General features: G+C 43.7%; 1 protein-coding gene across 1 annotated transcript in view; it reads right to left on the bottom strand.

Annotated features, from left to right (window-relative positions):
• Positions 1-4,430: 4,430 nt before the first annotated feature.
• LOC121508542 (metal transporter CNNM1-like) overlaps positions 4,431-25,162 on the bottom strand; it is a 29,044-nt gene continuing 8,312 nt past the window's right edge. Inside the window, exons 3-11 of the mRNA XM_041785468.1 lie at positions 15,802-15,945; positions 15,574-15,714; positions 13,907-14,076; positions 13,647-13,737; positions 12,871-13,016; positions 9,919-10,207; positions 8,058-8,162; positions 6,927-7,031; positions 4,431-4,739 (exon numbers count right to left, since the gene is read on the bottom strand). Coding sequence (XP_041641402.1) covers positions 4,660-4,739; positions 6,927-7,031; positions 8,058-8,162; positions 9,919-10,207; positions 12,871-13,016; positions 13,647-13,737; positions 13,907-14,076; positions 15,574-15,714; positions 15,802-15,945 — 1,271 coding nt within the window. The 3' untranslated portion in view covers positions 4,431-4,659. The remainder of the gene's footprint in view (positions 4,740-6,926; positions 7,032-8,057; positions 8,163-9,918; positions 10,208-12,870; positions 13,017-13,646; positions 13,738-13,906; positions 14,077-15,573; positions 15,715-15,801; positions 15,946-25,162) is intronic.

Raw genomic sequence — 25,162 nt, 5'->3', positions numbered from 1 at the left:
ATTAACTGTTAGTTAATCAGGGAAATAATGAGTAATTAACTGTTAGTTAATCAGGGAAATAATGAGTAATTAACTGTTAGTTAATCAGGGAAATAATGAGAAATTAACTGTTAGTTAATCAGGGAACTAATGAGTAATTAACTGTTAGTTAATCAGGGAAATAATGAGTAATTAACTGTTAGTTAATCAGGGAAATAATGAGTAATTAACTGTTGGTTAATCAGGGAACTAATGAGTAATTAACTGTTGGTTAATCAGGGAAATAATGAGAAATTAACTGTTAGTTAATCAGGGAAATAATGAGTAATTAACTGTTAGTTAATCAGGGAAATAATGAGTAATTAACTGTTGGTTAATCAGGGAACTAATGAGTAATTAACTGTTAGTTAATCAGGGAACTTATGAGTAACTACCCCCTAGTTTCCAGGTAATGAATGAGAAACTAACTGCTGGTTTATCTGCACTGGTATCAGAGAAACTGCTGGTTAATGACTGGTTAACATTCTGACTTTCTCATAACAGTGGACACTCAATGCTGACCTCATCAACAGTCATTATAATGATCCAGTCTTGAGTAACGACCCAGGATAACGATCAGCTAAAAATACTCGGATACTTCATAACATTTGATGAGGAGTTACTATATACCTGTTAACTAAGAGTTAACTAACAGTTAACTAAGGTTAACTAAGAGTAAACTAAGGGTTAACTAAGGGTTAACTAGTAGTTAACTAAGGGCTAACTAAGGGTTAACTAAGGGTTAACTAGTAGTTAACTAAGGGCTAACTAAGGGTTAACTAAGGGTTAACTAGTAGTTAACTAAGGGCTAACTAAGGGTTAACTAAGGTATAACTAGTAGTTAACTAAGGGCTAACTAAGGGTTAACTAAAAGTAAACTAAGGGTTAACTAAGGGTTAACTAGTAGTTAACTAAGGGCTAACTAAGGGTTAACTAAGGGTTAACTAGTAGTTAACTAAGGGCTAACTAAGGGTTAACTAAGGGTTAACTAGTAGTTAACTAAGGGCTAACTAAGGGTTAACTAAAAGTAAACTAAGGGTTAACTAAGGGTTAACTAGTAGTTAACTAAGGGCTAACTAAGGGCTAACTAAGGGTTAACTAAGGGTTAACTAGTAGTTAACTAAGGGCTAACTAAGGGTTAACTAAAAGTAAACTAAGGGTTAACTAAGGGTTAACTAGTAGTTAACTAAGGGCTAACTAAGGGTTAACTAAGGGTTAACTAGTAGTTAACTAAGGGCTAACTAAGGGTTAACTCAGGGTTAACTCAGGGTTAATTAACTGTTAGCTAAGAGTTAACTCAGGGTTAACTCAGGGTTAACTCAGGGTTAACTAGCAGTTAATGGCTTGTTTGTTAACTAGTAGTTTTATTAATCTTGTTTTAAAGTGTGCCCACATTTCCAGAAGTCCTTTTAGCAGCAGAATGAGAGCAGAGATGGTGAAAATCAGCTGATTCAGGATGATCCAACCCTCAGGCTTCTCAGTACTGCTGTTTAAAGAGGGGAAGGTTCTGGCAAAGCAGCCAATCAGAGAGAGGAGCCAGGCTTTCTGGAGGACTCTGCTAGTGTTACAATCTACAAACGTTCACATTCAAATCCAGCAGCAGGAGGACAGAGGGAGAAATCCTGAGTACTCCATCCATTCAGTTCATTTCTCCTGAATTTTTCCGTCTCAGAGATTCCAGGAGAGAATACGAGCATTCAAAGGAAAGATGAGATGTGTAGGATAAACGACCTTTGACCTGTGGATCAGACATGCTGGTGAATGAGAGCCTTCATTATTAAAGTGGATCTGTTTAAAAGCTAGACCTTACAGGACTAATTTAAGAAGAAAAGACATTAAATGTAGTTTTTATAAAAAAGGGATGGCTCAGTTTATGACAAATGAAGCTCTCAGAGGAAAAACAGGAGTTTACGTTTAAATATGAACCATAAAATCCCAATAAAACAATAAAAACTGTTTTTGCCCTCTTCTTCAGTAGAACAAGGGTGTTTTAGTTCAAGGTGGATTATTAGAGCCACATTAAACACCAAAGCCATCATAACACAGACACAGACAGGCTTATTAGAGTAAAGATGGACTTATTTATGTTATTTATAAAGGGGAATATCTGATGAGCAGGAAGTTTTCTGTTATTTGTGACTTTTTTACGACGCTCCCTGCCAGTTTCAGTCTGAAGCTGCCTACACTTTTAAGTCTGAGACTTTCAAACTCTGCTCAGCCCTGCAGGAGTTAACCACCTTAGATTTCTCCACAAGCCTGAGAGAAGTCAGGCATCAGACCAACAGTAAAACACACAGCTGCTAGCTGCTAGCACCAGGATTAGCACAGAACTAGCTCTGCTGCAGGTCAGCCCTGCAAACAGACCTGGGTCCTAGTGGATTCTGTGAATTTCTGTTTTTTTTTTTTATCTTGGAACAGACAAATAAAGTTCTAGTCTATTCTATCTGTTAAAGGATAAACTAGAAAAGCACTCAGCGCAGACCTCCGCCATTAGCCCTATCTCCCAATAATAAGGAATCCTTTAAAAACATTCCTGGATCCAGACGGTGATCTGGATCACTCCCAAAGTCCAATCACTTCTTCCTTATGCCATTTCTGACATTTCCTGAAAGTTTCATCAAAATCCGTCTGTGACTTTTTGAGTTATGTTGCTAACAAATCACATGACCTCCTTGGCGGAGGTAATAATGATCCTGTGTTTGCACCGTCCAATCAAAGACCCTGCAGCGCTGACAGACCCACTACCATCAGAAGCTGCTTGTGCATCCCTTCATCAGCAGACCTCCAGACATGCAGACGGGGTTTTAGAAACTCTGAGGTCCAAAAACTGAGCTTACTGAGCCTAGATTTAAGAGTGACTTTGTCAGATCAGGATTTAGAGAGTGGAATCAGAGCCAGCTGATATAAAAGGTTCATTAAAGTAATTCAGCATCTCAGACTTTTCAGTCAGCATGAATGAACCTCAGACTAAAACACTCAGGAGTTCACCAGCTGACATAGGCCCCAGGAGGTTTTCACTACTTTCCAGAATTTCTTTAGGTCATTTGGATTTTTGGAGGTTTCAGTGAGATAAAACTCAGATTTTGTCTCCTAATTCAGGAAGAACATTTGTTAGAGTTGTCAAAAATGGAGCCAGTTGACCTCTGACCTAATTTTCCTTGCCCTGGCCCAAGCAGCATCTCTCTCTCTGAGGAGATTTCTGATCTCAGTGAAAACCAGGGATTGTTGTGCCCTTTCACCCTAAATTTTCAGAATGGAGCATGTTGGTTTTTTAGTCTGGTGAATTCATGGTAAAGGTACATCCAGGTCAGCTCTCCGTCATCAGTGAGAGAAACTCTGCTCCGTTCAATACGAGCCAGATCACAACAGTCATCTAAACAAATGAGACCATTCTTAAAATAATACTTTCACTCTCCATAGTGACGTTTTCAGATGTCTGAACCACCTCAACTAGCTCCCTCCAGGTGGAGGAGCAGTGGCTCTGCTCCGATGTTTCCTCTGGTAGGGTCTCCCAGGGCAAAATAGGCAAACTGGCCTTGAGGGGAGGGGCCAGAGCAAGGGTGACCCAACAAACCCTTAAGAGGTCGCACTTGGGGTGTCTCGCCCTGGACAGGGAAACCTGGACCCCCCCCTGAGGGGAACTGGACAGCAAACGTCTGGTGGTCTAGCTGGGCTCAGGATCCAGCATAGGGGTTTGGTGCGCTCTAGGCTGGATGAAGGGGGGGACCTGGGGGCTCTGAATCTCAGCAGCAGAAACCGACGCCTGGGATCATTATTTTCCTTCTAATTATTTGCACTGAAGCTTATTTCCAAAGTAAGGAGGCACTTTTGCTCCAACTTTTGAAAACTTTCTGACTTCCATGCATGAAATCAGGACGGCTCACTATTGCACTGATTTCCCTTCTGCACACTCGGGTTCTCACCCCTGTGTCCCCTGTCATGTCAGAGGTTCAGCTAAGTCCGGGTTATTCTTGGTGGAGCTGACCCACTATTTGCTAACATGCGAAGGTTATTTTTCTTTAATGTGGCTCTAACACTCCTTCAGTTCTTCAGATATCAGTTAGGAAGGAAGAAAACGATCTCAAACATCGAAGCACGGTCTGGAAGGGAAATGCTTCTTAGATAAATACAAGATTAATAGATTAGTCCATCTATCAATAGAATTAGCAAGCATCTATAAAGTGACTTTCAAAATAAAAGCCTGAACTCAAAGCAGCTGATGTCTGTATGTACAAAACAGCAACATCTTTGGTGCCTTCCAAACATTTCCTGTCTGTTTTTTCCCTTTAGCTCCACTGGAGACGTGGTATGAGGAGGGTAAATAGTGTATAAAAAGTCTTCATTTTCCTACAAATCTTTTACATTCACAGTCATTTTTAATAGACAAGCATCAGCAAGAAAAACCCGTGAAGATGAGAAGCTACCGTTAAATGCATATTGCCAAAAGCTGCACCCCCCCGTGGTTTAAAGAATGGTTTGTTCCATCCACATGTTGTCTTCAATCCCAGTGATGGTCCACATTAAGAGGGGGGGTGTGTGGAGTGTGTTTCAGATAAAACTCTGAGAGTTTAGCATCCACATGGTCAGTAAGAACCATCAGATGATGGAGGGTTCAGCTGTGTGTCAAACACACTCTCACTGCTAGGTTTTCACCAGCGGCTGCTCTGAAATGTCCTCTGGAGTTTTCTCTCCTTCCCGGGACTTTTTCCTCTTCTTATGACCTGAGGAGACAAGAGGAAAGATTAAGGATTTATTTCTGTCAGCTGAGTCCAAACATGACCTCACATATTTCCAACAGTTGGCAAAAGCTGCTATGAGACGTCTCTCTACAGTCAGGACAGAGCCAGGGGAACAGACACGACTGGAGCTGCTGTTCTGTTGCTGTACCTCACTCAGGTGTTGAGCTGCTGACTGTGACGGACCCTGAAGATTCTCTGACACTGACAGCAGGTTCAGTCACCAAATGTTGATTTTTATTTCAGAAGTCAGGATTTCCAGACTGCCTTTGTGAATGCTGATTATCCCGTTCCTGCTATGCAGAATCTACAGAATTGAAGGCTCGCCTATTTTTCTGCATGCTGTGTGCGTCTCAAAGCAATATTTACCTTAGCAGACACAGTTAAAAAATATTCACCCCCTTGGAAGTTTTATCCCTTTATTGATTTTATAAACCAGTCATGGTCACTACAATTTAGCTTTTATGGCAAAAAAATCCTCTTTAATGTCAAAGTGAAAACAGATTTCTACTCAGTAATGTCAATAAAATAAAAATATCTAATGTAAAATAAGTGACTGAATAAAAACATGTAAAATCAGACTGTCCTCCAGAATTTTCCTTCATTTTGCCGCATGCATTTTCCCCTCTACCTTTAGCCTTAGCCTTAAGCCTTCCAGGGCCGGCTGCTGAGAAGCATCCCCACAGCATGATGCTGCTGAGAAGCATCCCCACAGCATGATGCTGCTGAGAAGCATCCCCACAGCATGATGCTGCTGAGAAGCATCCCCACAGCATGATGCTGCTGAGAAGCATCCCCACAGCATGATGCTGCTGAGAAGCATCCCCACAGCATGATGCTGCTGAGAAGCATCCCCACAGCATGATGCTGCTGAGAAGCATCCCCACAGCATGATGCTGCTGAGAAGCATCCCCACAGCATGATGCTGCTGAGAAGCATCCCCACAGCATGATGCTGCTGAGAAGCATCCCCACAGCATGATGCTGCCACCAGCGTGCTCCACAGTGGGGATGGTGTGTTTGTGGTGATGTCAGTGTTTGGCGTCTTGTCTGATGGTCTCAAAGCTCCATTCTGGTCTCATCAGACCAAAGACCTTTCTTCCTCTTGACCATGGAGTCTCCCACAGTCCTTCTGGTGAACTCTAGTCCAGATTGAATCTGAGTTTTCTTCAACAGTGTCTTTCTCTTTGCCACTCTCCCATAAAGCTCTGACTGGTGAAGAACCCGGCCAACAGTTGTTGTCTGCAGAGTCTCTCCATCTCAGCTGCTGAAGCTTGGAGCTCCTTCAGAGTAGTCATAGGTGTCTTGGTGTCCTCTCTCACTAGTCTCCTTCTTGCACGCCCACTCAGTGTGTGAGGACAGTCTGATCTAGGCAGATTTACACATGTGACATATTCCTTCATTTCTTCAGGATGGATTTAACTGAACTCTGGAGGATGTTCAGAGACTTGGAGATGTTTCTGTCTCCATCCCCTGATTTAGACTCCTCAATAACATTTTCTCTGAGTTGTTCTTTTGTCTTCCTGGTGTAATGGGAGCCATGAATACTGATAAATCAGTGGCTGGACCTTCCAGACTCAGGCATCTTTATATTGCAGTCACTGTCACACATTCACTGCACTTGATGACTGGACCTCTGCTGAATTAGGGGGTTTAGTTTTTGTAGGTTATGAATCCAAAAGAAAACACGATTTAATGGATGTCAGGGTGATTGTGAGTAAGAAGTTCTGTTTTTGATTCTAACAGGCTGAATTACAACAAATGAGAACTTGATTGTCCAGTTTTAGATTTATGAGCTGCTTCTTTGCCTATAATGTCTCTAAAGTAGTCAACAATAAGGTCTGACTGGTACTCTCCTTTAAAGAACAACATCTGAATACTAAGCAGTCTAACTGAGTTCGTCTGAGAGTGTGGGAGCATTTTTGTGTGCCATGTTTGCATGTGAATGCACAGCCAGAAGTATGAGAGAGGAAAGCAGAGAAAGGGCTGGTGTGTGTGGGAGGGTGTGGGTGGAGGATGTGGAGGATCAGGGTCAGTTTTAAACAACGGTTGTGCAGACTTTTTCAGCATTAAAGAGGGCCGCTGAGGGTGAGAGGGTTGAAGGTTAGGAATAAATCAGGCTGGTGTCCTGTGAATGTTGATGGCCGTCACGTGTAGAGAAAGAGAGACTCACTGAGTTTGAGCAGGAGTTTCTTGCCCAGCGTGTCCTCTGAGCCGCTCAGCGACAGGCTGCTGATGAAAGGCGAGGTGTCCGTTTCTATGGGAACAGAGGCCGTGTCTGAAAGAGAGAGAGAGAGGTAGTTACGACCCTGACAGAGAGGAGAGCCTCCGTCTCTGTGGAGGACAGACTACAGTCTGCTATGACCTTCTGTGGAGTTTGTGTTCAAGGTCAAACTGAGGGTGCCTCACCAGCTGCTGCAGATGATACTCTAAACCAATGTTTCCATTTTATTCTAAATGGACTGACTCCTGCATACAGCTAAAGATGCCTGGACATCACAATTTACACCACTGATGCAGAATCCTTGAGTAGAGAGCTTGTTTGGACGATGCTCTACCAGCATGCTTTGAGCATTCAGATACCTGCTGACTGCAGCATGAACAACACATCTACAGCGGCCTCCTAAAACCCGACCCCCACCGTCCCCCCTTATCCAAACAGCCCAGACATCATTTCTGTGGCTCTCTTTAGCCTGATTTATGCTTCTGTGTCGCATCAGCAGCGTAGCTACTTGTAGCCCTCTGCGTCGGCGCGGACCCCTACGCCACAGCCTGGCGCGCACCTCCAAAAAATCCTAACTATGCGTTGTGGCGACGCAGACCGCAAGGGCTGTGATTGGTCCGCTCAGAACGTCATTTCTTCATCCAGGTCCCTCAGTGGGCGAACCAGAGTGGTAAATTCACCCGTTCTCAGCCTCGACTGCTTTAGTGGTCGTACAGACCACCTCCGCAAACGTCTTCCCGGTCGCCTGCGCTTCAACATTTGCAACAAAAGAATTTGTTCGTCGATATCGATGAGCTCCAACTCCAAACACACCCGCTCCACCTCGGTCGCCATGACCAGAAGATAAACAAGAATTCGGATGTGACCCCTCTGAAACCACACACATGCAGCCACACCCGCCTAGCGGTATGGCGGTGAATTGCAGAGCGACGCGTTCCCTCGACGCAGAACTTCAAATGTTCAACGACGGCATACCTACAGAAGCATAAATCAGGCTTTACTGCGTTGGCGTCTCTACACGCTGAGGGCAGTGAAGCTGCTGATAAGTTCCCAACAGACAGCAGCTGTCAGAGCTCGTACCGGGGTTCGGCTCGGCCTCCGCTCGGTCCTCTCTGATGTACGGGATCTCATCCATCCTGAGAAACACTGAATCGCTCGGACTCTTCTGGCCATCAGACTTACTGCCTGCAGCACACACACAGAGCAGGTAGATATAAAAACAGCAATGCATTTAATTTACCCTTAAAAAGAGGAGACAGACATTTTCTCTGTTAAACAAGCTAAAGTTCTGTTCTTCTTCATCTGATTGGCCCTTTGACTGAGGAGAGTGGACAAACAGCTGAGCTGAGGGTGTTTTCAGCTCTGAGGAGTCTGGACTCCACTGGTGTAGGACTGAAGATGAGCGATTTAACCCTTTGGTCTACCTGGGCACATTCTGTTTTGGATTCTTGACCTAGTTGGTGTTCTGTTGATGCCATCGGCATGAAACTGCACTAAGATGTGTATTTTTGCTCATTTTTAATTTTTCAACCCACATCATTACATTGACCTGTTTGGTACTGTGCATAGGAAAAATACTCTCATATATCCCTTGGGGACAAAACTGGCCCATTTAAACCCATTATTAATGATTATTTTGATTGCAAATTTTCAGTATGTATCACTGTTACCACCATTATCTGTGAAGCTATTTTGAATGGGAACCTTGGACATAATTTTTACTACTAACCACTTGATGGTGCCATTATCCTTTTTGGGCCAAGCGTGTATCTGTAGGGCACTTTAAAGACACTCTTACAGTGGGATTTTTTATAGCTCCGTGGAATAAAGGCATCAAGAAATGAATTCAAAAATGTCTGTGGGTGTTGATATGAACATAAACTTTCCATGTTAGATACTGAGAAATTACATCTCTGAAGCACCGCTCCAACACGCTTCGTTGGGGATATGCTGCAGGTCTGTGTTCACTGCTGCCGCTGCCAAACCGCATTAAAACCCAATGATCAGAAATCTCCAAACAGGAAGTCAAAAGTTTAGAGTATCAGGTATTTCAAACCATGTCACGGTTAGAACTGGAGGTGAGTACAAAAAAATCAATCAAGCAATTAAAAAACAAAACAAATGATGAATATAACCGTAAAAAGTCGGGGTCAAAATGTTTCTTAGGAGTCCATCTTTAAATAATTCCCACTAATATCTGGACGCCGCACAAACATTAAAAATGCTTAGGCTTGATGTTGGTGGTAATTAATGACTAATGACCATCTTTGATAATAATTTAAATAAAAATCCACTAAGAATTTTATATGGAAAATATCTCATTCTGCTGAACTGAAAATTGAATAAACTGGCATTTAAAGGGTTAAAAACACATATAATCATGACAATGACCAAAAAATTGCTGTCATGATCAGAACTTGAAGTGAAAACAAAAGAAACAAAACAAAACATTGAAAAATATACTGCATACATACAAATGATAAATATTAGCATCTAAAGTGGTGCAGAAAATGTCCCTAGGGATGTGTGCGTGGACGTTTAGAGGGTTAAATCCTCCAGTGGGGAGTCAGCCTTAGAGACGCTGTCTGATTATAATCCTGGCAGTGATTTAGTCGTCAACACTACATCGTTTTTTAAGCAGTTCAGGCAGATTTAGCCTACAAACACAGTAAACATCTGCACTTATAAACCTGACCATGGTTCCTCTAAGGGTCATTTCTGCGTCCGCCGTCTGTGTCACAGTTTCAGACCCTAAAGCTGTCTGTGGTTACTGACCTCCGTTTATCCTGAATATAATACCCTAATGGATTCTGAGAAACTCATTTTAGGAGCAGCTTTGTCCGCCTGCCTCTGGAGCCTCCAATCTTCTGGTGCTGACGTGGGTCTGGACTGTAAATCTGCTGCAGGATTAAGTTCTCTCTGAGGAGGCGGGGACACTCACGGACGATGCGGTTCTTCTCGTTCAGCAGCGACGTGCTGTGAGGGACGCTGGACTGCTGTCCTCTGGTCCGGGCCGATCCGGGCCGGCCCAGCTCTCTGGGTGGGGGCATTAAGGTGGTGGTGGTGGTGGTGGTGTGCTGCGGGGGCATCAGAGTGGCTGACTGCTCTGTGGTCGGGGGCTCCGGGGACAGGGTGTTCCCTTCTGTCAGACGGGCGTCGGCGTCCGGCGTCTGAGGGGAGCTGTCCATCCGTGTGGCTGTGACGGCGTTCTGGTAGTGGCTCCGTGTGATCTGAAACAACAAAGCATTATGGGTATATGAGTACATGAGTGCACTGCAGAAAAATCTACTCTGAGTGGGTCTATTTGTCTAATTTCTACTCTAAATATCAAATGACATTTATTCTAATCCACGTCGGCTTAAATAGTCCAAGAAGGCAATCACATTCAGGACATCAGCAGCCAGCAGTAAGGCCTGAAAAGCTGCTAAAATGAAATCAAATGCCAATTTCTGCATGTAAATGTATTCATGTCTTTAAATGAGATGAACTAATCTAACTCTGATAAAACCCAGTGAGCCAGCTGCACTTTTAACACCTGTTTTTCATTTGAACATTTGGCTGCAGGTGTCTTATACTAGTCTAAAGCAGTGGTTCTCAACCTTGGGATCGGGACCCCAATGGGGGTTGCGAGACACTGAGAGGGGGTCTATAGATGCCTTAAAAGAAACTAAGAACATTTTTTTAGATTACACTTTTTTCACTTTACACCAATTTTACCAAATGTTAACCAATTTCATCCATTTTTAACACCAATTTTAACACATTTTTGCCTCTTAAATGTGATTTTTGTCCATTTTAAACCCTTACATCACTTTTTTCTGCCTGTTTTTGCCACTTCTAAACCATTTGTTGCCATGTTCTGCCTCATTATTGCCACTATTAACCACTTTTTACACCACTTTTTGCCCATTTTAACCAGTTATCCTATTTTTTCCAGTTTATATGTATTTTTCATCCTGGTCAACCTACTTTCCCCCTTTTTTTGCACTTTAAAGCCATTTCAGCCACTTTTTAATCCCCTTTTACCACTTTTTGTGCTCGTTTTTGCCAATTTAATCAATTTTTGGTTATTTTTGCCACTTTTATTAAATTTTTGCCACTTTTAACCCATTAAAGTTCTTTAAAAATCTAATTTCAACGCCTTTTTCACATTTTTTTTGCCATTATTGACCACTTAAAGCAATTTTTCACCCATTTTAAATCTGTTTTTAATGACAGTTATTTCATTTTAAGACACGTATTTACTACACAAATAAACAGCGATATTTGTTTGTTGGTAAGAGTGGTTATTATTCAGGTCAAATATAAAACATGGTTTTCGCAGCTTAACTTCACAATAGACCATGGTTTTGCTGACCTCCATGGGCCCCCAGTTTGGCTGGGTCCCTGAAACCTCCCCCTTTATTCTTCCTTATGGGCAGCCTTGTCTGCACATGACTATTCTTGAATGGATGTTCAACCACCTTCAGGTCCAGTGGGGGTCCCCGGTCTCTGGAACCTTTGTTTTGGGGGTCGAGGGCTGAAAAGGTTTAGAACCCCTGCTCTAAAGTACCCTCTAAAATCCAGTATAAATGACAAATGGCTGCTTCACTGCTGAAATACATAACACAAGTGTAGGTTGATGCCACTTTTTAACAGCTTTTCCTCCTTGTTTACTCATAACTTAAGAAATTTATTTAACTTAAAGGAGAATGTGTTAAAATAAATAAATGTGACTGAGAAGGCTCTCACTGAGGACTAGAGAAAGGCAGGAGAGTTGTTCATGTCTGTGAGTCTGTCACAACAGTCTCAGAGCTATGCTAGCTAGCTATGACACATAGCTAGTAGATGTGCAAGTCTGCTGAACTGTCTGTCTGTGACGATTTGCACGCTACATAGTTACTCCAATTTTCTTGAAACTCCTCAGAAGACTTCTCTGATGTCCTGGTTCAAAACTAGTGCCGTGAAAAAATCATAAATTTGTACAGATTTTCTATAAAATACCAAAATGTTGCATCGAGTCATCTTTCCCAGACTTCTGTTTACCTCAGATATCGGAGCTGGGACTGATGTTAAATCCAAGCGGATTGTGTTTCCTTTGCTATAAGCTCGTATGAGTACGTGACAGAGACGGAAAACAGCTGGACTTTATGGAAACATGCCCACTAGGAAACGTATTTGGATGAGATGATCCCTGATCAAAGTAAGCTCTCTTTAACACTTCTCCATGCACATATTAAACAACATAACACAAGATGTGTCACCCATGCTGTTAGCATGTTCTCTGAGAAATGGTGCTGCGTAAAAATGTTTAAATGTTGGTCAGTCTCTGCGTGGGCAGCATCACACGGCAGGCGGGCCATCAAATGTTTTGTTAAAACTCCACGATAAAGAGCATGCACTGAAAAGTTGTAAATAAGTCAAGAGGCACAGCCTAAATGCTTCTCTGACTGTTGTTGGACAGCCAGCGCAGAGACGCTGAGCTGATGTGCAGTTATTTAGGGAAAAAAACACCCCTTTCTATGCAAATTGGCCTCATTGCATTAAACAACTATGAGGAGGATGGTAATAGAGTAATATCAGTCTGCTCTCTGTGAGAGCTGATGGAAGGGTGCTGTAGTTTTTATGAACTTTCCAGAGATCAGGAACAATTCCACCTCTGTATGACTTTAAAATAAATGATGTGTATCATAATAAGGTTTGAAAATATGACTTTGACACTGCTGTTACTGGGCCATAACCAGGAGTTAAACCAGTCTCCCAGTTGTTCATCCATCCATGTGTGGGACTGTAATGATGACAGGGATGTGGTTGTCTTCATCCAGAGAGGAGACTGAATCAGGATGGTGCTAACATGAACATATCAGTGAAATATTTTATAGGTATTATCCAGCACTGAGGAAAGTGGGGTTACCTTGATGATCTGTAGGTGTGTTAGCTGTCTGACTGAGTAGTCCGGCAGGTAGACGTTCCCCCCTCCGTTCAGCTGTCCCATACTTCCTCCGTACAGCATGGACTCAGAGCGGTCCAGGCCGCTGCTGCGGGACGGGGATCTGTGGACTGGAGGGAGAACAGATGCTTTAGTTATTTCATCAGACGGACTAAAATCACCGTCCGATGTTGAGTTACGTCTACAGAGATGAAGCCTCACGTCGGCCTGTTTTAGACCTGAACGCTCTGGCTGCTTTAATGGAGAGCTGAGCTGGTCTCAGTCTCTGAACCCCATGAGTGCTGCATTCAGGGGTCTGGCAGCGAAGTGAGCTGGAAGTGTTCACAGACTTGAAGCTTTTCAGATTTAGAGTTTAGACGCCAAGAATGAAGATGTCCAGAGTCTGATTCACTCTGACCAGGTTTCCACTCTCTCAGTGAACAAGGACACTCAGGCATGGCTCTAATAACCTCAGTGTAGGGTAGGTCCTTCAGGATTTTGGTGCTTTTACTCATTAATAAAGAGTATCCCCCCCGAAACACCGTATGGCTGAGTGTTTGTCAAAGTCTTAAAGTTTCAGCTTGGTCAGAGCCATCTCTGAGGTCTCTGCAGACTGGGTCTGTTCTTTTTCACGTGGTTCTGGATCCATCCGTGATATCAGCAGTGATGTTCTGATTCAGTCCAGTTTCACTGAGAATCCCTGGTTTGATCTGGACTCAGTAATACAGTACGATAGCCTGTTCATGTCTGTGTATTTGTACCTGCTGGCATGATGGCAGGAACTCCAAAATAAGAAAACGCTCCGTTCTCAAACTTTAGAGCCTCCTTCCCAAACTCCACCTCGACCCGACCCTGAGGAGACAAAACAGAGCGGCAGAATGAACCAATCAGAGTCTGTGTGACAGCAGCATCAACATTTCAGGCTTTAAATACCAAACTGTCTATGTCTGAGCACAAAACTGCATCTTTTTCTCTTTCAAAAGCACCAAGCTGAAGCCAGACTCAGCATCAGGTTCTGTACCTGCAGCACCAGGATGAAATAATCCACCGGCTTGTTCCGCTGGAACAGGAAGTGCTGCGGCGCTCGCTTGTTCTTCTCGTCAAACTTGAGTTCCTGAACGACGCTGGGGTGTTTGATGAGCCTGAGCAGGATCTTCTCTGAGATATGAGCCGGTTTGAAGGGCTCCACCTCTGATGGACAAAGAAAAATATCAACATTACTGGGTATTTTAGCTTCATTTGGGCCGTCTCTTCGCCATGTTGGTATTGACTGAGCTGACATTGATCGTTAATGGTCTGATAACACCTCTGCTATGAGATACGTGGGTTTCTGAAAAGACAGAGGATTAAAACATGAACTTACAGTAGATACGTCTGAAAAACTATCAAAGTCAGGACATTTGGAGCCTGAATTCCTCTCAGAACTTGTAGGATGAAAACTGGAAAAGTTAGTATTGTTTGAGAGTCGTGAAGCTTCTTCAGTCCAGCAGATTGTGCCGAAACTTTGTAACAAAGTACCTGAAAATGTCACCTCCACAGGTATGAACAGAACAGTGGAGAGCACAGTAAACCAGGGAGGGAGAGAGAGAGGGTGGGGGAGGAGCCACCTGGACCCCTAGCTTCAGTAAATGAGGCTCAAACTCACAGCCACGCCCCCAGCGCCCTGTGAAGCCGTCCTCTATAACGGGGGTTAGGGTTATTGAGAATATTTTTTAAATTTCACTGTTGCCACTTTACACCAACTTTAACCCATTTTCATTAATTTCCCATCAATTTTAACACATTTTTGCCAGTTAACACCTGTTTCTGTCAGTTTTAAACTCTTTCCACCACTCTTTTCTGTCTGTTTTTGCCACTTCAGATTAATGTTGTCTCTGTTGACCCATTATTGCCTCTATTAACCCCTTTTTACCACTTTTTTACACCCAGTTTTTCCTATTTTACCCACATTTCACTCTCTGATGCCAATTTTTGCTAGTTTAACCAATTTCCACAAATATCTGCCTATTTTCTCTTTCTTAGTTAACACTTTTTTGCCAGTTTATATCAATATTTCAATCAAATTAAATTTTTTCACCAAATTTCCACACATTTTTGCCAGTTTAAAGCCATTTCAGCCTCTGTTGAACTCCCTTTTACCACTATTTACGTCAGTTTTTTCCCCTTTAACCCATTTTTGAAATTGATTTTTTTTGCCATCATTGTTGCTCCTTCTAACCCATTTCTGCTTCTTTTTAAATCCAGTTTCACCACTTCTCCACTTTTTTTTTGCCATTTTTAACCCATTTTAATTTTTTTTTTTTCCATCAAGAGGGATTCACATTTTCAGAAGGCTATTTCCTACACCACTGATTAAACAGATATGTATTTCTGTGATAAGAGTGGTTATTTTATCAGGGTAGATATAAATGATGGTTATCACAGGTTAACTTTATAATGGATCCTGGTTTTGCTGACCTCCATGGTCCCCCAGTTTGGGCCCCAGAAAGCTCTCCCAGTTACCCCCTTATGGGTGACCTTGTCTGCAGAGGACTATCTTGAAAGTGCATGGCCGTGTTGATCCACCTTCAGGTCCAGTGGGGGTCCCCGGTCTGTGACTCCTTTATTTTGGGGGTCATGGGCTGAAAAGGTTGAGAACCCCTGCTCTACAATATGAAGACATGCAGCAGCCCTCTGATTGGCCGTTACCTGTGGAGAGGAAGCGGTGCGTCGCCAGGAGGAGCTGAGGAGAAATCTTCACCTTCATCTCGTTCTCTGACAGTTTAAAGATGGAGAAGTCCTGCTGCTTCCTTTCGTGGTGAGAAACACGCCGCTTTGTGCGATTATCAGCTGCAGACGCAGGAAGAGAACGCTCCTGTCACTTCACAAAGCTGATGAACATTTTCTCTAGTTTAGCTTGAGTGTTTGTGTTCCTACTGTAGAGGTCGGTCTCATCCAGGATCTCTGATTTGATGATCTCCTCGATGACGTCCTCCAGCGTGACGATGCCCATCACCTCGTAGAACGGGTCGCCTTCTCCCTCGTTGTTCACTCGCTGCACGATGGCCAGGTGAGATTTACCTGAAGGAGAGAAAAACAACTGAAATCAGTCTTTAGGCACCTTTATGGGCAGGTGTCGATCACAGACGGAATAAAACAAAAGTAGCCTCAAGTTTACCCCAGAAATTTCATTTCACATCTTTAAACTTAAGGCAATCAGACACCTCCCAGCCAATGGTAATGAGCAAACACTTCATTATATACAGCCTCAATTACAGCAAAGATAGGGCGCTGAGTAAAATGTAAATGAACAGAATGCAACGGTTTGTTAACCTCATAACACCTTAATTCATCACAATGGAACATAACAAATATATCAGATGTTAAAACTGAGATATTTTATAATTTCATGAAAAATATTAGCGCAGCAAAATATCTCAGAAAGGGAGGGACGGTACAACAACAGGCTGGAAAAGTAAGTGGTACTAATATAAAACAGCTGGAGGAGCGTTTTACAACTAATTATGTAGATTGGCACCAAATCAGAAACATGCCTGAGTATAAAAGGAGCATTCTAGAGAGGCAGAGTCTTTCAGAAGTAAAGATGGGCAGAGGTTCACCAATCTGAGAGAGACTGAGATGAGCTGATGCTTTGCCTCACGGTGGCCGGGGTGGGGACATGGTGGGGGTTACAGGGGTGGTCAAAACACGAACATTGACGGAGGTAGCGGGAATAAAAACAACACTGCGGAGGTAGCGGCGATGTGGTAGAAGCCGTGGCGGTGGAGGCTGCCTGGTGATGCCAAAATATGCAAATTAGATGAGTGAATTTACTCCCATCACAAACTTTGGGTCATACTGAAGATTTTTCTCATTTACATAATGCCTTTATCTCTGACCACTTTCAAGCTACAGCCTTTTGAAATCTTGATATCAAAATTGAATATTTTCTCAAAAAACTCTGGCGTCCAAAGAGTTAACTTGGACTGAGGAAACATGGAAAACTGTTCTGTGGTCAAAAACATGGAAAACTGTTCTGTGGTCAGAGGAAACATGGAAAACTGTTCTGTGGTCAGAGGAAAGATGGAAAACTGTTCTGTGGTCAGAGGGAAACACAGAGTCCGTGTCCTGTGGACTAAAGAGGATCTGGAGCATCCAGCTGGTTCTCCTGGCTCAGGTCTAAAGCCTGCATCTCTGATGGGATGGGGTTGCATTAGTGCCTATGTGGGCAGCTCTAACATCTGGAAAGGAACTATCAATGCTGAACAGTAGAGAGAGCTTTTAGAGACACATGTGCTCCCATCCAGACAAGCAAGACCATGCTAAACCACAGACCAAATCCATCACAACAGCATGGCTTCACAGGAGGAGAGTCCAGGTCCTGAACTGGTCTGCCTGCGCCAACTTTTGGTAATTGAGGTTGTAGAATCCAAATGAAAAGATGTGATCAGCTCTGTCAAAGACCTTGCTGAGACCCCAGTTTGGAGACCACTCAGATGGGTTCTGCTAGCTTGAAGTGTGTGAAGTTGTCCCGTCAGACTTTTTTAGATCTGGTCTCAAAACCCCCGTGGATCTGGAAAGCAGATGTGAAGTCCACCAGTGGAGGAATCTTACCTGAAATGCTGAGTACCTAACTTTATATGAACAGAGAAGAAGGAAGAGGTGGAGCTGACCTGGAGAAAGAATCAGTCAGAGAGGGATGGCTAAGGCAGGGCTTCTTTCCAGCCCGCGACCCCCAGAATAAAGGTTCCAGAGACCGGGGACCCCCAGAATAAAGGTTCCAGGGACCGGGGACCCCCAGAATAAAGGTTCCAGAGACCGGGGACCCCCAGAATAAAGGTGCCAGAGACCGGGGACCCCCAGAATAAAGGTTCCAGAGACCGGGGACCCCCAGATAAAGGTTCCAGAGACCGGGGACCCCCAGAATAAAGGTTCCAGAGACCGGGGACCCCCAGAATAAAGGTGCCAGAGACCGGGGACTCCCAGAATAAAGGTTCCAGAGACCGGGGACCCCCAGAATAAAGGTTCCAGAGACCGGGGACCCCCAGAATAAAGGTTCCAGAGACCGGGGACCCCCAGAATAAAGGTTCCAGAGACCGGGGACCCCCAGAATAAAGGTTCCAGAGACCGGGGACCCCCAAAATAAAGGTTCCAGAGACCGGGGACTCCCAGAATAAAGGTTCCAGAGATCGGGGACCCCCAGAATAAAGGTTCCAGAGACCGGGGACCCCCAGAATAAAGGTTCCAGAGACCGGGGACCCCCAGAATAAAGGTTCCAGAGACCGGGGACCCCCAGAATAAAGGTTCCAGAGACCGCAACCCCCAGAATAAAGGTTCCAGAGACCGGGGACCCCCAGAATAAAGGTTCCAGAGACAGGGGAACCCCAGAAAAAAGGTTCCACAGACCGGGGACCCCAGAATAAAGGTTCCAGAGACCGGGGACCCCCAGAATAAAGGTTCCAGAGACCGGGGACCCCCAGAATAAAGGTTCCAGAGACCGGGGACCCCCAGAATAAAGGTTCCAGAGACCGGGGACCCCCAGAATAAAGGTTCCAGAGACCGGGGACCCCCAGAATAAAGGTTCCAGAGACCGGGGACCCCCAGAATAAAGGTTCCAGAGACCGGGGACTCCCAGAATAAAGGTTCCAGAGACCGGGGACCCCCAGAATAAAGGTTCCAGAGACCGGGGACCCCCAGAATAAAGGTTCCAGAGACCGGGGACCCCCAGAATAAAGGTTCCAGAGACCGGGGACTCCCAGAATAAAGGTTCCAGAGACCGGGGACCCCCAGAATAAAGGTTCCAGAGACCGGGGACCCCCAGAATAAAGGTTCCAGAGACCGGGGACCCCCAGAATAAAGGTTCCAGAGACCGGGGACCCCCAAAATAAAGGTTCCAGAGACCGGGGACTCCCAGAATAAAGGTTCCAGAGATCGGGGACCCCCAGAATAAAGGTTCCAGAGACCGGGGACCCCCAGAATAAAGGTTCCAGAGACCGGGGACCCCCAGAATAAAGGTTCCAGAGACCGGGGACCCCCAAAATAAAGGTTCCAGAGACCGGGGACCCCCACTGGACCTGAAGGCGGTTGAACAGCCAGGAACATTCCAGAATAGTCATGTGCAGACAAGGCTGTCCAAAAGGAGTTATAAAGGGGGAGGTCTCTGGGACCCAGCCAAACTAAGGGCCCATGGAGGTCAGCAAAACCATGGTCTATTGTAAAGTTAAGCTGTGAAAACCATATTTTATATTTGACCTGAATAATAACCACTCTTACCAACAAACAAATATCTTTATTTATTCATTTAGCCTTCTTTTGATGAAAAAACTTTTGTTAAAAACATCATTTAAATGGGTTAAAAACTGCTAAAAATGTGTTCATAATGGCTAAAAATGGTAAAAAGGTAGTGAAGTTGGATTTTTAAAGAACATAAATGGGTTAAAAGTGGCCAAAATGTGATGAAAGTGGAAAAAATGACCCAAAAATGTGTTAAAGTGGCAAAAACAGGCACAAGAAGTGGTAAAAGGCTTTTAAAAAGTGGCTGAAATGGCTATGAAGTACAAAAAAATGGTGGAAATTAGGTGGATGTGATGAAAAATTGATATAAATGGACAAAAATGGGTTAACTGTGGTGAAAATGGGCAAAAGGATTGAAGAAAAACAGTTGATAGAGGCAATAATGGGTGAACAGAGGCAACAACAGGCAGAAAGTGGCAAGAATTGGTTTAGAAGTGACAAAAACAGGCAGAAAAAAGTGATGGAAAGGGTTTCAAACTGACAAAAAATGGGTTTTAAATGGAAAATGTGCTAAAATTGGCAAAATTAGTGTTAAAAAGTGATTAAAGAGTTGACATTTGGTAAAATTGGTGTGAATAGTCAACAGCATAAGTTAAAAAAAAATTCTTAGTTTTTTAAGGCATCTGGCAACTCCCTCTCAGTGTCTCATGACCCCAAAGGGGGTCCCGACCCTAAGGTTGAGAAACACTGGGCCAAGGGATCACTCCTCCATCCTGAAAAATCATACAGACGATACACAATACCATCTCAAAGATGACGGCACCTTTACATTTGGATGAACATCAGCAGCTACAGTCAAATAAAAACCTGGTTTTAGAGTCTGGGTCCGACTGAGGCTGGTTCTCCTCGTGTGCCTCAGAGAGAGGGAGAGCGGCTCTGCAGGGAGATTTTCAGGAAGTGGAGCAGGAGCCTAACAGAGAGTGTGTACACACGCCGGGTACAAAAACATAACCCACGCTCTGCAGTGTTGACCTGCAGGAGGATGAGTGTTTGTGCAGCGAAGGTCTGGGTGTCCCAGTGATGATGGAATAATGAATAATCCATGCTCTGGAAAACTCAGCCAGGAAACAGAGAATGAAGTAAAAGGACAGATTAGCTCAGAGTGCTCTTTAATTGTTTTAGGGTCTGCTTTATTGGACGTCTTCACAGAGTCTGACTGGATTCACATGCCAGTAACAGAATAAACCAGCAGGGACAGATTTCAGCCTGTTTGTCAGAGCTCTCCACTATAAGAAGCAGCAGCTGCATCTCTTCTCCCAGCATTGCATCATTTTACTGTCACATAATGTTCACACAGGCGGTCTGAGCGCGCTCAGATCTACTGTACACGCTGACAGAACAGAGTGAGTCCTTGTTTGCAACAGCTCCTGCACGCTCTGGCTCCAGTTCAAGCTCAGAGAATCTCTCTGCTTCTACACCTTCTGCCTGCCAATTACCACCACACACACACCCACACACACACACACACAGACCCACACTAATGCACACAGCTCTGGCAGAGCAGCATTCAGCTAAATAGGTCAGCCTTACATACTGAGCACAGAGAGATGGAGAGTGATTTAGAGCTAATTAGCTGCTCTGTTTCTCCTCATACCGCTCATTTCTTTAGACTTTTTCCTTTAAGGCCAAACTTTGCTTCATTTACACCAACGTTGCATCAACCTGATGGGCACTAGAAGTTTCCAGACGGTGCAAAATAATCAGATTTCTATGGATTAGAATGTCAGACTGCATTAAAGAATAAAAGCATATCAGAGACTCCTCTGTGACCGGCGAAAACAACAACTAAAGAGAAACCGTCACCATGTTCACCATGTTTCTGACTCCTCCCCTTTAACCAGAGGGAGATCTGACTCCTGGAGGATCATTTTATTTCTAAAAGAACATATTCCACTCATGTTTGTAGCATCAGAAGCCTAAAAGTGAAGAGACAGAGCAGATGGCTGGGAGACAAACTGGAAATATCACACACTGAATATTTTATAATGTCCCTCCTGGGACACCGTACAGTGACAAAGACAGAGAGAGGAGAAGATTCAGAGGGAGGACATGATGAAGGGTGTTTGGGCGTGGAAAAGGGCAGCAGAACAAATGAATCTTCATCAGTGGAAGAAGTCATGAGAGAAAGAATGAGCTAGAATGAACCAGCATGGCATTAATAACAGTTACTGCAGCCGAGGCTCATGGTCCGTTAACGTCAGCCCTACTTCAGCAGGATGATACCAGACAGGGGCTTTACTCGTCAAAGCTACCTGAGTCCTAGGGATGTTCCTCTGCAGACTATTCACATCAGAGAGCTGCAGAGTTGGTTACTGAGTCTGCTAGCATTAGCATCGCTAGCACTGCCGTTGGTCCATGCTCTTTCAGGTTAACCCTCAGGCATCGCTGTAATTTATTTATTTTTTTTGGGGAGTCAGTGGGACGTTTCTGTCCTTAATGGCTCTAAAGAGTAGTAAATTTAAATCAGACGCTACACAAAAACTAAAAATGCATCAAAGTCAATATTTTGGCTAACCATGGACACGTCCAAGCTGGATTTAGAAATAACGCCCCAGCCATCCAACATTAGGTTAAAGGAAGATTTCACACTTTTTCACTTTTTTCATAAATAAACAACACTGAATATAAGTAATCAAACTGGCATTTAAAGGGTTAAAATCCTGTAAATGATTGAATGTTTGGTAGTTTTGAGCACAGCTGAAGTTGTTTAAGAGATTTATGCAAAAAAAAGCAGAAATAAATGAATCTGTGCAGTTTTTACAGCAGTTTTTTTTGGAAGTGGACGTTTTTGTCCTTAATGGCTTTAAAGGTAGTAAATGTGTTTCACAGTGTTCCCCTGACCTATCAGAGAAATTTAAATTTGAAATAAAAAATTTGCCTAGAAAGAAACTTTGCTGCCAAAAATGAGCCGTATGCACGAACACAGCCAGAGAAAGAGGAAAGATTGGGCATGGCTGTGGAGGAACGATCTGTTTCTACTGCAGGGAGATTTAGAGAGCCAGGGTGAACATTTGCACCAAGTTTGAAGAAAATCCCTCAAAGCTGTCTGGGAGCTTCATGTTCACAAGAACGGCGGTGACAGAAAAACCGACAGAAACATTCCCTCAGACTCAGTCACACCGCTGCAGGGGCATAAAAAGCTCTGAAGTATTTCACTTATGTGCTAGCATAAATCTTAAATATCTAAAGATGTAATTTTTGAATTAAAATGTGGATAAACAGGAAGTGCTCCTCAGCGCTCTGTTCTCCTCTCTGCACCCTGCAGACGCTCCACCCTGAGCTGCCGACTGTTTCTCCATGCAGCTCTCTGGGGCAGCACCACTGCAGCAGCGCTCTCATCGAAATGAACGAGGAAGCCTTCGCCTCTGCCGCAGTGCCTGAAAGTGTTTTTACAGAGAGAGAGGAATAATCCTCTCGCCCGTAGATTATCAGATCCTCTGTGGCACAGTGACACAGGAATCATCCTGCAGGTCTGATGGCATCTGCCTTCACACAAATCCACTCTGAACACACACAGAAACAGACAGAATGAAGTAAAGGTCAGAGCGGACGGCTGGATGACGGAGAGATAAGATTACAGCACAGCTCAGGGTCAGGAGCTGCACCTTTAAAGGCCTCTGACTGATTGGTCAGATTTACTCCCGTATATTCCACTGATGGTCCACATGTATGTCTCTGTGCTGACTGATTTTCACTCTCAGTTAAACCACATACTGAGACTGTCGGTCTTACAGAGTTGGGATAAAACATTTCTCTCTGAAAGGACTCATCCCATCGTTTTTCTCACCCATTGACGCTGCATTAAGGCGACTTTATAGACTAGTGATCTTCAACTGAAGGCTCGGGGGCCACATCAGGCCCCCCGTGGCTTCCCATCCAGGAATCCTCCAGGAAATTTGAGAAGGAAAGAATACGGCGTGCTTTAAGTTGGAATAAAACCTTCATCTTAGCGGCTTTTCAAACAAGAAGCAAACAGATATTGTATTTCTGTAATTTGGCATGATAAAAAATATTCTCATTCCTGGTTAAAGCTGAAAATGTCCTTTCTGAGAATTTACACCAAAGAAGAGGGGAAGAGGGCTGCAGGAATATGTAGCTCAAATTTCTCAATCGCCCCCTTGTGGCTGGCTTCAGTATAGCTGAAAAGAGGTGATATTGCCTCACTGTTAAAAGCTTTAAGCTCCATTTATTTTAAAAGAAATGATATTTTTACAAGAATATGTGAACTAGACTCAAATAATGATTAGTTTATTTAGTTTATTTAGTTTATTTGAACGCCAGTGTGTGTCAACAAACAGCTGGCTCCTGTGTGAATGGAGTTTATGACCTCTGACTTTATGAAGTTTTGGAAATATATACAGAGCTTAACAAATGTATCAGCCCACCCTAACCCTAACCACAGTCACAGGCCACAGCTGCCCTACATTAACAGCATTGGTAATTACCTAAATCATTTTTGCAATGGTTAATACACCAATAGAAGCTCTTTAACCCAAATGATATTTTTAATGCTAAAATAGAATTATTATTGTTATTCATGAATTTTCACATTTACTGATTTATGGAAAAACTGAAAAAATAGTAAAGCACATGAATATTTCTGATTAATATGTCAGATTATAGTTATTTACTGTCATTCCTGAACAGAAAGGGTTAGGGTTAGGGTTAGGGTCAGAAAAGCCCAGTGGGCCGGCTCAGATTTGGGTGAATTCAGTTTGAAATTCCTCATTCCTGTTCAAAATGGTAAAACGTGGAGAGCTGACTGAAAATGAAAGAGTCCGCATTAAAGCACTTCATGATGCTGGATGGTCTCTGAGACAGGTATGACAGCTGGTCTGATACATTTGTTAAGCTCTGTACAGTCTAAATTTTATGCCAGCAACATGTTCCAAAAAAGTTGGGACAGATGCAAGAAAAGGCTGGGAAGTTGATGAATGCTGATAAACACCTGGAACATTCCACAGGTACGTAGGTAAGAGGTTAGGACCGTGATTGGGTATAAAGGAGCTCTTTTGAATGATGACAGCACTAATGGGTGAGAAGTCTCACAGTTTATGAACACTGTTCTATGTGCATTTGCAAAGAATTTAAAGGTCTCAACATCTACAGCTCATATTATCATCAGAAGATCCAGAGAATCTGGAGAAATCCTTGAACATAAAGGGCAGAAAACCAGGTTTAACATCCCTCTAATGCAGTGATCATCAACTTGTGGCCTGAGGGCCACATCAGGCCTCCCATATCTCCCCATCCAGACCAGGATTTCATTCAGAAATACGCAGAGGGGAAAAATAGGTTGATGCATATCTGGCATCTTTATAAATTCCCAACAGCTATTTTAAAGATCTAAAACAACTGAGATCGATAAAATTGTCCAGACAGCAGCTGTAGCCTCACAGCAAGAAGGTTCCTAGTCCACTTCCCAGTCAGGGCCTTTCTGTGCAGAGTCTGCATGATCTCCCTGTGCATGTGTGGGTTCTCTCCTGGTACTCCGGCTTCCTCCCACCACCGAAAACATGCTGGTTAGGTTAACTGACTCTAAAATGGCCATAGGTGTGGGTGTGAGCGTGCCCGGTTGTCTGTCTCTGTATGTCAGCCCTGCGTTTGACTGGCGACCAGTCCAGGGTGTAGCCCGCCTCTCACCCAACGACAGCTGGGATAGGCTTCACCCCCCACGCGACCTGGAACGGGATAAGCGGTATAGAAAATGGATGGATGTTCAGGTTGGTTAGAAGTTTGATCCATCTGTCACCCATTGTGTCACCCGTGATGCTTGTTAAACACACATTTTGAGTTCACTCTTGATTAAAACTCTGGTTTTCTTTCAGCCTCAAGCGTTTTCCTGCCTGAGAATCATCACTAAAGACCTTTATTCTCCAATTAGTGCACGCCACATCAGCACCAAACTCAGTAAAGGAGAACATAACAGCCCAGATGCATTCAGCTCAAATATCTCAGTCGCCCCCTAGTGGCTGGCCACGGTATAGGGACAGATCTTACTGTT

The sequence above is a fragment of the Cheilinus undulatus genome, linkage group 4, assembly GCF_018320785.1.
Source record: "Cheilinus undulatus linkage group 4, ASM1832078v1, whole genome shotgun sequence".
Taxonomy (NCBI): domain Eukaryota; kingdom Metazoa; phylum Chordata; class Actinopteri; order Labriformes; family Labridae; genus Cheilinus; species Cheilinus undulatus.
Note: the sequence above shows the minus strand (reverse complement) of the source record. Positions and strands in the feature narration are given on the sequence as shown.